Genomic DNA, 12,950 nt, shown 5'->3' with positions numbered 1-12,950 from the left:
GGGCAGTCGCATCACTCCATTGAATCTGGTTGGTGTCATAGCCTACTTTCATTCAATATTTCTCACATCTTGCCAAATTTCAGAGGAAGTGGAAACAAATTGCATCTAGTCCACACAGTATTTGCCACCTCTGAGCAGATGAGTGGCCCAGCTTACTCAGGATGAATTTACTAAAACTGGCCAGCAGCTGTTCTGTTATAGGAACATTTTAAAATGAAAACTATTGGGCAGCGCATACCAGGATATCTGGAGACTGGTTAGGCCTTGAAAGAAATAATTCTTTATCAAATAACTTTATCACTTTCTTGGGAAGAATATAAATATTATGTGTGTTTGAGCCTGTTGCAGTGTGGCTCCTAGCTCAACATTTCTTTCATGTTTCAAGCAGTGAGTTGCACTGGAGATTTTCCTTTAAATTATCCACAGGGTCTTCTGCTTTGGGTGAATCTTGCTAAAAGCCATCTCTACCTTTGCATTAAAATCCCATAAGCAGTACATTTTTGCGAGCACATGCAGTTAGCATCTTTGGAAATAGCCAGGCTGATGGAAACCCCAAAGTGCTAATGTGCACAGAGCTGAGCAGACTCATTTGGTTTTCCCCAAGCACTGGGTGGTTTGCTAGGCAATTAGAAGGATGCTAATTGTGTCCTTGTGTGAGTCTATTGAATTGATTTTTCTATTTTTATTTTCTTAAAAGCAATCATTTTAAAAAATAACATTGCTCCCTGACATTGAGCTGCCATTGCTGTTCCAGAAATATGGAACACTGGAAAGCATAATGAACTAAGACATCATTTTAATGGCACTGCTAGGCAGCTCTAATAAATGACGGTCTGTATGCATCAAAAATCCATCAGAATCAGCTGAGAATAATAAACTAGCATTAAATATATAACTTTTTCAATGAGTTGTTTGCTGAATATATAAATGGTCCCTCTGCTAAAGAGCTTAGTCTAAGATACAGAAGGTAGGGAAAAAGAAAGGCATTAGCACAACTTTAATCAGAATGTTTCATAGAATTTATACATCTGTCACAAATAAAAATAGCAGTGATTTATTTGCTTGTGGCCCCTTGTGTTAGGAGAGCTCAGCATGTTTGTTTTTTCTGGCTGTACCTGGATTCCTGGCTCCAGAGGACCAGGGAAGGGGGGCAAGCCATTTCTTAAAGAGAAAGATTGGAGAATACAATTTCATGCTTACAATAGTAATAAGGATACTTCCACTTAAATGGTGCTTGTTATGCACAGATCCTAGTGTTTCTCTTCATTTCCTATCGGTTTTCTTTTTCTCCGGAGTGGGTGCACATCTGCAGGCACTCTGTTCTAGGTATGTGGCTCTGAGTCTTTAACATCCCATTTTTATAATTGACAATTCACCCCCTGAAGTGGAGGTTTTACCCCAAAAAAGGGGCCATGCCTGTTTGTCAGGAGAGCCCCTGAGTAGGGGAGGGAGGGGTCAGTAACGGGAATAACAAAGTTAAGGAGGTCTAAAACTGGGACCTAACAAGAAAAAGTTGCAATTTCAAAGCCTGATCCAGCACTGAACTCTGTGTAGCAACTCTAGCCAGTGTTTGCATTTCTGTTCATTAAGAGGAGACTCTGGAGGAGTTTGCAGGATTTTACTGGAGTCCCTTTTTGTTAAATGGGAATCTTCATTAAAAATCTACCGCTTTGCAGTCTTGTCCATTTCCTTGTCATAATTAATGATAAACATCTGTTGAAGAAAGGAAAATTTGAGAGGTTTTATGTTGACTTTCAGAAAATAAAAAATTAACATGGTGTATTCATTTTTTGTTTCAGTCTAAATCCTCAGCTGAGGAATTAGAGGTTAAGAACCAGAAAAAAGTTTTTTTAAAAAAAAAAGTAGTAGGAGCTAACAGATCAGCAGCAATTTCAATTTTCTTTCATTTGTATTACTCTATTTTATAGGCTGACCTTTTACTCTTCCTTTGCCTTTCTGAACTTCATGAACTATTCTAAGCATGCTACAAAATACTTAACACCCCTCAGTTTTGTCTTTCAGAACAGCTTTAGCATTCTAACATATAGTTTACTGCACTGTTGAAGCAGGCGAGCATTTCAGCTCTTTGCTGCCTGACCAAATGCCTTCTCTTCTGGCTGCTTGTAACAAAACAATATTTTTCTCTAGCACAGTTCTGTTTTTGTTTGAGGGAGGGGGGTGGGAAGAGAAACAAATAATATATTCAGGCTCTGTCCGAAAACAGTCATGGATCAGGCCATTTTCCAAAAACAGTTCCAGCCTATCCAAAGTCGTAGGTACACCATAGGACTTATTTATTAAATATATCTGCTCCTCAAAACTTCTCTTTTAAATTGAATTTCTGTGTGTTCTTCATACTGCTACACCTTGGTCAGTGTTTTCCCAGCTCCGTTTGCTTGGGCTAACTTGGCTGCAACCTAATCATTAGAGTACTTGTGTGTGTGTTTTTTTTTAATGATAGTATTTATGACTGATTTTTTTTTTTGGTGTAAAAGGTTCCCAGTTCTTCCATTTTACAGTTTGTATTATCGCATGTTTCATTTATGTAGTCCATGTTAAAATTGCCTAATATAATTATTTTTGACTATGGCCTAAAACCCTGCAGATGTTCTCCCATTCTGCCTATAATATTTATAGCTGATCCCTTTGCTCTGTAAACAGCTAGCAATGTGGGTTAAATTAACCCGAACAAACATTTAATCATGACAATCATCAGACCTCTCTGGCTTGCTGAGATGTTGTGTAGAACTGAGTTTTTTTTCTGTGGAGTGTTTTTTTTTTTCTCTCTCTTATCTGCATTGTAGTTTTGCATGCAAATAGACAGGTGCCCTCTTTAAAATGGTTCTTGAATTAACTTCTTTGTTTTACAAACAAAGTTACAGGCTAAAATATTAATACCTTAATTTATATTTGGTGCCAAAATACCATATATGGCATTCAGGTGCTGGGGCCTGATTTCCAAAGCTATACATTGCAGCTTCCTGTTATTTTGGCAAGATCTGCTGTTACCCAGCTTGTCTTAAACAAACAGTTCTTATTGTGTTATTATATTGTACTTTTTTAACACTTAAAGTTTTACAAATAGAGATATAAAAGACTATCTCTAGGCATTCAAATTTGACATATATCATGTTTTTGATGTATAGCTTACTAAAGTCCTACGGTAGCAACACTTTGAGATCTCGAATTTGAGACCAATCCCATCAAAATCTGCAGGATATTTGGAGTGCTTAATGTTAAAGTTTAAAATTTTATACAAACTTCAGGCCTAAACTGTGATGCTGATCTGTGCTGTTTTCTAAATTGTGTCCTGGGATATCCTTGCTTGATGCTCGTATTCACAGCAATTGATGCAAGCACAATCTTGGAAGGAAGGCCCCTTGACGGTGAATGCATCTAGCTGAACATGCCACCTTTTCAGGCAGGAGTGCTGTAAAGATTTTCCCATATCCAAGTCTTCTATAGCAGCTATTCTGTCTGCTTTTCTGGGTGTTTTTGTGCATTATTAGGAGAAAAAGAAAGTAATAAACATGAAACAGTTCGCTGGCATATTCTGTTGTGCTGATTACCCTTTTCCTTGTTTTTCACCATGGACATAATAGTGGCTTTTGTTCACAGAGTTGTTCTGTGTGGTAAGACTTTATGTTCATAGTGACTGTGCATTACGGCCCAGTTATACTGTATGTTTATTATCGTCATGTTGGGCTTTAAGGGGCTGTGCTTGGAAGTCCTCTGCTTGATCTACACTCTCCTCCCACCAAAGCCTTGCAAGCTCTGTAGCCTCAAAACATACAATAGTTTAATAAAAACAGCAATTTCTCACATAGAGTATCACAATGTACAGCTTAATTTGCCCTTTGAGAATTAATTGATGAGTGAATAAACATATTCTTAATATTGAGAAAATGAGATTATGCTCTAAAATAGGAATGTGTTTGTGGGATCTGGGGAGATATTATATTTGCAGTAGTCCTAACAGTTTACCTCCATGTGCTGGTATTGTCTTTATGAGAATAAGAGCAGGAGAAGCAGGTGGGGAACCATAAATATTTTTAAAAGCCTACGCTAGGGGAATACAAACTCTCAACTACTTGTATGGTCCTCATGGCTGCCACATGCGGGTGTTTCAGGACCTTTAAGGACATTTACTCTTGCAGCGTCGCTGCGAGGTGGGGAGGGAGGTCACAGCTCTGCCCCGGGGTGAGCGGAGAAGGGAGGTGGCAGCAGTCAGAAAGGAGCTCGGTGTGTTGTGGAGCGGGGCGCTGGAAGGGGGGTGTCAAGGATAAGGCCAATCATTGTGTCAAGCACCGAATTATTATGCCCTTTGAAATGATATCTGCTTTCTGATTCATACTGGCGTGCAGTCAGCTTCTGCTGCTTGAGCTTTATAGTTATCTTTCGTTTCTCAATACCAATTGCTAAAATAGGAAGGTAGGACTGTTTTTCTCTCTCTTTTTTTTTTTTTTTTTTGTCTTTTTTAGTGTATCAGTCATGAATCTGACTGAAGATATTACTGAAGTAATATCTTAAAATGAAAACATTTTAACTCTTACTCCAATCCTAAATTACAACACTGGTGTTGTATATGTTCTCTTCTTCTGTGAAGTTCCCTTGCAACCATCCACCATGGAATTCAGCATTGAATTCCTAGCCTTCTTTCCAAGAAGGGGATGTTCTCTCATCTTCTACATTTCACAGTGCTTCCTGCCATATCCCTTTTCTTACCACCTTATTCTCCCATATTTTTACGATCTCTTTATTCCATGACTTTTCGCTCTTACTTCACATGGGCCGTCACGCCACCATCTTTCAGGAGACAAGTCCGGGGATGGTGTTGCTGTGATGTCTCAACACTGGTGATCCAGTATCTGAAAGCGCCTCTGTAGCAGGTGTAAACACAGGGTCTAGCGACCTTAAGGAGAGCCTACAGGTCTGGGCAGCATTCCTTCCTGATAGCCGATGGATCCCTGCCAGGTTTGGTGTTCCTGGCCCCGCAGAGCATGCCGTATGTGCCTGCTGCGCGTTGTGCCGCGTGGCATCGTACCTGTGGACTTATGGAAGGGAAGGGCGGAAAGAGAGGTGCTGTAGCCCCAGGCGATGCATAAACCTGCTTCCCTGTGAAATGCCCAGCTAAGGAAGTAAAAATTAGGCAGATGCCTTTCAGTGCAACATGGTTCCCAGCTAAAGTACCTTAGTATAATCCATGCAGTTAACTTCCCTCCACAGAGCTTTCAGCTTCGGAGAGAGTGGGCCGCGGCAAAGAGGGCAACGGGGAGCGGGAGAGGGGGCCGCTGCGCTGCCTCTTCTCTGGAAACGTGAGACTTGCAGAGCTCTCACTTCCATGTTTGGCCGTGATTGTCCATGATCTGTGCTCCGTGCGTGTGTTTACTCAGGGCTTGGAAGACCCAGGCCTGCCTGTTACGCGCGGCCTCCATCCCCGGCTCTCCGAGGGGATCGCGTGTCAGTTCTGGCACGGAGCAGAGGCAGCGGATCTTGGCAGTGACGGCTGCCCCTTCCAAGCATTTTTTATATAGGAAGAGCAGAGCACAGGCCAACTTCAGAGCTCTAGTGCTGCTTTTAGCCATAAGTTTCCACAGTGCTTTTTATCCATTTGTCAGTTCAGAGTTTGGGAGGAAAAAAAGAAAATCTGCAATAAATTAGCTGCCCTTCTTAGGGAAGTGTAGGTGTAGGAGGCATACAGGTCGACTTGAGAAAGCTTGAGGTTGCATATTCTTTTTTTAACGCATTGCTTAGCATTTGATACATCTTCTTCTAAACACTGAGAAGATAATTTTGTGGGACCAAATATCTTTCTCTCTTCATCAGACAGGCACTTTTAGTCATTGTTGTCTTTTCCTCCTTCTAAGGCTTCCCTTTTGTATGCCTGTGTGACTGATCTGAAGAAAAAGGGAAACCTGCAACAGTTTGCTTTACAGTTAGAGAGTTTTCAGATGAGAGTTTCTCAAAAGTTTGCTTTCTAAACACTTTTGTCAATGGTTTGACTGGAATGTTTCTACAGTAAATATTGCAAAGATCAGATCTCACAGTCAAAAAGAAAAATTAAGTCAAAAGCAGAGAACTGAGCCATCCAGGTTTTATAAATTCTGATTAACAAATATATATGTAACTGGTACTGTGTGTAGTGAATAGGAAATAAACACCAATGTCAATTAAATGTTGTTAGGCAGGACAACAAATGGATCCCTACTCTGGAATTTTTGTCTATGACGCTGAAGGCTGAGTGCCCTTTAAATATTTAATGTGAGTTATTTCATTGCATTAATCCTTTCCCAGACATAATTTAACAGGTGATGAAAAACAAATTCTAAATAAAACAGTTGTCCTTTGTAAAGAATAATGCTCAATGGTGTACATTCACATATGCAGTTGGAAAGTGATTCATGTATTTCCTATGTTTGAATAGCTAAATATATCAATTGTTGTGGTTCATTATTAAAATCATGGAAATCACAGTGTGCTTTTAAGATCTTATATAGTTTAAATATGAAAAGCAAGATATGCTTTGAAAGAATGAGGCCAGCTCATAAAATCAAAAGGATAACATAATAAATAAAATTCCAGAAATCTGAGCATGTCTACTACAGCTTTGCCCTCCTTCTGACTGTGGTGTTGATGTTGGCAGGCAGTAGGCTGTGATCGACAACTTGGGAGCAATGCCAAGGAAGACAACTGTGGAATCTGTGCAGGAGATGGTTCAACATGCAGGCTTGTGAGGGGACAAGCTAAGGCACAGTTCTCACCAGAAAAAAGTAGGTTGCAAATTGATCCTCTGTTAATTTATCCTTGACTATGTTTTCTGCTTGTATATTAACATCCATATTACTGAGTCTGACCTTTTCACTATATACTTGTTTGCAGTTTTCCAAAGCTACTTATTTTAAAATCTGTGCTAGATTAGTCTGTTAAAATTCCACTAGGGATACCACACATTAGGGTATAGCTAGGAAAGAATTTGAGATATGCATTTTTTGTGCAGGAACTCAATTCATTCTATCAGGAATAACCATCAAGATATACATCTTATTTTAGAGGGTATCCTCATGTTGCAATATATGTGATGCTGTAGCAAAGTTTTTAAATCATGGAAACATCTTATAGATGGTTTTATGGAAATTGTGGCCCGTGATTGAAAGTGCCTGTTTTTTAACTTAACTTTTCTTCTTTTTTTAAAGTGTCTAAGACAGTTGAACTTCAGAGGCTTGTATGGTGCAAAAGCAGAAGGCTTAAAGGGAATAATATTCCCTTCTCAGTTTCATGTGTTTGTCTTAGATGCTGCCGTTTTTCCTCAAAGTAGCACCTTACTGTGAGTAGCTTTGTAGGTCTCAGTAATATTGAATGTGTGAGAGGAAGAATGCCAAAATTGGACCTTTTACTGGACCCTAAAGAGTCTGACCAGGCTGTGGGGGACAAATCAGGGCAGATTGTCATGTCGGACTCTTCTTTTCTTTGAAGACACAGTTTCACCAGCTAAACCAGTTGTTTGAGCAGATAATGGATGAGAGGAGAATGGGCTGAAGCCTGTGACTTTGTGTGCTTTCCACCCTTGCAGGTGATGCTCCAGTCATCACATAACATTTGGTCCTATTTGCTTATCACGTGGGAAAGCAGTTCTCTCAAATTTGTTCCGTTTGTCACGTTGGCACGATACCTCTGGCATCCCTTACCTTCCTGTACAGCCACAGATGCGAGGCTGATACCTTGTGCTTTTAAAATAAAGTCAGTGTTCAAAGATGAGTTCAGATGGAAACAGGTAGATGAAGCAGCAGTCTGGGACAGCTGCATCTGTTTCGGTACTGTTTCTGTGCATGCAAAGAAACATCTTTGGCCTGATTTTAGAAGCTGTTGTATGTTGAACCATGCTTGGTACTTTTTGCAGTACACATAAATATTTCCTTGTGTTTATTTTATGTTGCTGCTTGGAGGATGCTTAAGTATAAATGTAATTTGAAGTGTAGCGTATATTATCTTAGTGCATGTTACCTTACAATGCAGTGAATTATATCGGTCTGTAGGTTTTCGCGTTAGGCTACATTATACTGTTTGTGTGCATAATTCCTGTGATTTAATATGTTTGTTTAACAAAGGTAATCCTATCAAAAATATGAACGTTTTTGTGGCAGCATCTCTAAACTCACAGAATAATTTTACACAAGTTAAACGCAGCCTTTTTTTCATGTGTTGGATGGGCTATGCTTGTCGTTTTTTGCCTTGACTTTATTGGAGGTCTTTTTCTTAGCCCGGAGATTGTAGTTCAGTAATTTATAAGGCTTTGTGTTTGTTCATCCTAACACTGAGCAAACGTCTTCAATTTTTGCACTCTGCTAAAGAAGACTTTTCATGGAGGCTACGTTTTTGTCTTTTCTTTTCTTCAGTTCATCAGGCCAAATACTCTGAGTTTCTGCACAGCATAAATGAAGCGTTTGCGAAGCAAAAATGATTGAGTAATATATTTGTAGCATTAGTTATGTTTCTATGTGTTATATATTTTATATATGGGCATATGCACGCACATGCATATGTCTGTATTTCTTCCTCATTCTGATGTGGGCAGGAGCAGAAACAAAAGGAAATTGTATTGTCTATTCCAGTTTAACACTGATAGAAACTGTCCTATAGAAGGGCAGTTCCTGGGGAAACCCTAGCTACCTCTAAGGCAACCCAAACTAAATTTGTTCATTTGGCAAATTTAGCTGGCTAGTTCTTGATAAATGAATTAAAAAGTTCATAATTTATTATTCTTTTTTTTTTTTTAAGTAAGTACAGTGCAGAAAAAGCCTGGTTTTGAAAGAGGCATTTTGTGACAGTTTTGGGTATTGCCAACAAAAATAATGTAATTTCACTTGTGATGTTGTGGCTCAGCTAACGGCTCCTGCATCTCACTTCACTTGGTGGAAAGCTTCCCATTGCCTTGCATGGGTTATGAAGATTATGTGAATGAATTTATAGTCCACGTAAGCAGGACAGCATGCATGCACTACTAAAATGAAAACCTTTGTCTTAGTACCATTTAGTACCATGGTATTAGGATGATGACAAGCAAAATCTTTCTGGGTTAAGTTCTTCAAGACACAGTGTGAAAGTGCTTTCATGTAATCAACTTTTCTTTGCAACTGAAATGTTAATAAAAAAAAAAGGAAAAAAAGATGGTTGTGAGCTGGATGTATAATTATTGTGCAATGAGGCACATTTGAAAACTGGGAAAGAGAGCAACAACCAAAGATTTTATTATGAAAAAAGGGAGCATAAAGGAAAATAAAAACACCTAGTTATCTTGTTCCTTGTTTTTAGATGAAAAGTTTAGACACTGATAGCAAATGATTTTTCATAAAGGACTTGCTTTGGTTTATTAGCTCCTGTATCTTTTTTTTTTTTTTTAAAAAGAACGTTTCTGTCAGATCTTAGTATTAAACAGCACTGAAAGAAGTCCTACTGTTTTACAAATATGAAACAAACTGTCATTTCAAAAGTTCTTTATTTTTTCCACCAACACTTAATTGCCTTTGAAAGACAAAGTAAGAAAGATTTCTGCCAGCAAGCCAGATTCTAACATTCTGGTAAAATGATTAAAGATTTGACTAATGATATTCAAACAGAAAGTGTAATAGGTTGTAAAATGTACCATCCCATTGGGAAATGAGATATCATGGGCCTGAACTTTCTAGCACAATGTGCATGGAACTCCCATTAACTTCACTGCACTTTGTGCACATGGAAAAATTGTAGGATTGGGCCCTGATGTCTGCTTTCTGCACCGTTATTGGCAAGAAGAGGTAGGAAAGTGTTCTGGTTCTGATACCAAGGAGGAGGGTTGCAGGTTCTGTTATTAAGAGAGAATGAAGCACAGACTTGATGTAGGCTGGTCTTGATTCTCGTAAGTCTTTGATATTCACAAGCCTTAACTTTCATAGATTTTTACTAAAAGCTTCGTATAAAACATAGTAATAAGTTAATTCTTTGCAGCTATTCTCTTTTTTTTTCATTTCATGTATTTGTTTTTTGTGCACTGTGTAATTTATCGTGGGTCACTTCCTGCCACACATTTGTATGCTGTCATCCCCAAATATACTTCATCAAAAGCCTAATTCCAGTTTACACTTTTATGTAAGCAGAAGCCTTGCGCCACGGTGATTATTTAGTGCCTTGGTATTAGGAGGCTCTCTGGGTAGTGCCATTAGCTGACTCGGGTTCATGACAGCTGGGTACCCTGTGTCTTTGACCCTCCTTAAAATTATTGTACGTAGAGCTAGGAACTCTTATTGTCAAGACTGCCTGATACTTCAGCTTGTATGAAGGATTTTTTTTTTGCAAAATTGAGCACTTGAGTTAGAAACTTTCCATGCCAGGTGCTAAATGTTTTGGAGGACTTTCAGCCAAAAAATTCAGCATATTCCAAGGACGTGGATAGAGAAAAACATGTTGTTTCCCCCTGTCAAAACATTCCTGCAACCTTTTCTTTAAATGCCTTAACACCCCCCATTGTTGGACTTGATCACAGATCAGGGATTTGAAATTTGGCAGGCAGAAGTCTTCTGGTCATGGATGAGTCTTTTGCAATATCTGTGAACATCAATGCATATTTTACTATAACCCCTTGCAAGAAAAAAAAAAAAAAAAAAAAACACTTCATGCTCAGGGCTTCATGGCTTCATGGATGTGAGCAGCTAACATTTGAAAAGTTTGTCTTTTTCTAAGTGTTTTCTGGTTTGTCGTCTGTCAACATCCTACACATACAAGACTGTACGTATGCAATCTCCTTGGGATGAATTACCAGGTTCCTATTCTAGAGTTAAGCTGTTAAAAAGTGTCCTCAGAGTTGTTGCTTTCTGCTCCGCTCCAGTGTGGGGTGGGCACCCCCCAATGGGCTCTCGGGGATGCCTCCATCCTCGTGTTCCAGCTTTAGGGAAGAGAGCTTGCAGTGGCTTCTTACCCTCTCGGGTTTATGATGGCAGTAATGGGATTAAATGACAGTATGAGGAGAGGAAAAGGCAAAGTGAGATTAGCTGAACAGAACAGTTTGATGCTATGGCCCTAGGGTGAAGATATGACAGATGAGACAGATATGCCAAAGTGGGAGAAAGATCTAGGACTGATACACTGGGTTTACCTAACTACCAAAAGAGGAAGATGGGGAGATTGAGATTAAATAAGGAATCTAGGGTGGGAGACGGAATCAGGAACACGGTGAAAGGAAGGGGGAAAACCATTCCTGCATGGAGTCAGGGGAGAGCATTGGGACTGATTTGGCAGGAAGACTGTGTGGGAAGGGATAGAATTGCTCATATATTAGTATTTCAGTTTGGATAACAAGTATATATTTTTGAAGCCAATCTCCAGATGATCCCTGCGTACTGCTCCTCCGTTCACATCATAGAATAGTTTTGGAGAGCATGAACTGAATTTCTTTTGGGTGAGGCTGCTCCAGAAAAGCACCTAATGTTCTCCAGCAGCTAATGCAAATGTATTTCAGGGGATCCAACTAGAGTTAGTCTGAAGTAAACACTGGAAATGGAGTAGGCTTTTTCATTGCCTGATAACAGAGTTTGCGCTCTGCTGTATCCCACCCCCAAAAGACAAAATTAAATCTTACTCTACAAAGTGGAGTCAGTCCAGGCTTTCTTGCACTTCCATATTTCTGAGAAGGAACAGTAACAGTACTTTTTCATCACAGGGCTTTATTTTATTTGGTTAGTTTGGGGTTGCTACAAATTTCATAAGACTCCCTTGCTTACTTTCCAGTTCTATCTTTGAAATTTTCTTGTTTAAGGACATCGGCCATTTCATTACTTAATTCACACTAAATTTACTTGAAATCCATTTTCTTGATGGGCTGCTAATTGTATATCTTTGCGCATAAAAAATGCAAAAGAGTTTTCGTGTTTTAAAAAGGGCTGAAGATTTTACATGATAATGGATTCAACATCTCTAAACTAAAACTCCTCTAAAATAAATTCTTGTTAGAATTAAGGTAAGCGTAGCTCATGAGCACCAACTTAGAAGTCAGTGCTCTGGTGCTCTGCGTTTTAAATGTGTTTATGTTTTACGGTTTAGTAGCTTTGCATGTCATTTGCCTGCTCTTCTCTATTACTGAAAATAATTCCAGTAGTTATTCCAGGGTCAGGGTCACTGTCCAAATATATCATGGGATTCATCTGGAGCTTCAGCTTAAACCAGTCACGCCTTCTGGTCAAAGCTGCAAACACTTCAGCTTTCTTCAGTGGGCTGGGCAGCGATGAAGTCATGCGGTTTGCAGCAAAAATATTTTAAGCTACTAAGGTTGAAAAGCGTGCCTGCAAAGGCTGAAACACAGAGATCTGGGTAATTCCCTGCTAGAACGATGGCTGGAATAAACTCTTTTTTCCGCTGCGTGTTTGGGGTAGCTGAGATAGAAGGGGATGTTGGAAGATTCTCGCCTGTACTTGGAATCTCTGGTGATGAGATTTTGGAATGTGATTGTTCTGGAGACACTTGGTGGTTTCTGTCCTCTCCAACCAGTAATGTTCACTAAGTCAGAGTAGCCAAGCAGTGCTTTGCTTACCGCTCGTGTCGGTTTTCCCCAGTGCATACAGATTTCCGAAGAGGTCCAGAACAAGTAATGAGTAAATAATTAACAGGAGTTGAGGCCGTACTGTCTCTCTCAAGAGCAGGTTACCACATGCTGGAAGTATTTCCTCCGAAGCGCACTGAGCGGCGGCTCAGCCGCGGAGGCAGCCTGGGAGCGCAGGAGCAGCCATGAGGTACCGAGCGGGCCCGGGGGCTGGCGACCGAGGGAAGGACTCGAGCAGACCCAGGACGGATGTGCCCCCCATGCAGGGTTCTTCTTCTTGGACAGGTCAGCATATGACCCCGTGCCGGCGTCTTCTGAAATGTGCCAGTGGCAGAGTGACCAAGGGAGCCCTGCAGGAACATCATGAATCTTTGGAGGTTTTGGT

The 12,950-nt window shown here is 39.9% G+C and overlaps 1 protein-coding gene across 2 annotated transcripts in view; it reads left to right on the top strand.

Moving 5' to 3' along the window:
- The window catches only part of ADAMTSL3 (ADAMTS like 3), a 176,366-nt gene that overhangs the window by 94,302 nt on the left and 69,114 nt on the right, over window positions 1–12,950 (top strand). For both annotated transcript variants that reach the window (XR_015914404.1, XM_010213962.2), the window contains exon 6: window positions 6,644–6,770. Coding sequence is in view for 1 of the 2 variants with exons in the window: in XM_010213962.2 (XP_010212264.2) it covers window positions 6,644–6,770 (127 nt within the window). In the remaining variant the exon portion in view is untranslated. The remainder of the gene's footprint in view (window positions 1–6,643; window positions 6,771–12,950) is intronic.

Source organism: Tinamus guttatus, unplaced genomic scaffold (genome assembly GCF_059628265.1).
Source record: "Tinamus guttatus ecotype Peru unplaced genomic scaffold, ASM5962826v1 Tinamus_guttatus_pri_ptg000004l, whole genome shotgun sequence".
Classification (NCBI taxonomy): domain Eukaryota; kingdom Metazoa; phylum Chordata; class Aves; order Tinamiformes; family Tinamidae; genus Tinamus; species Tinamus guttatus.
This window is presented reverse-complemented; position numbering and strand designations above follow the sequence as displayed.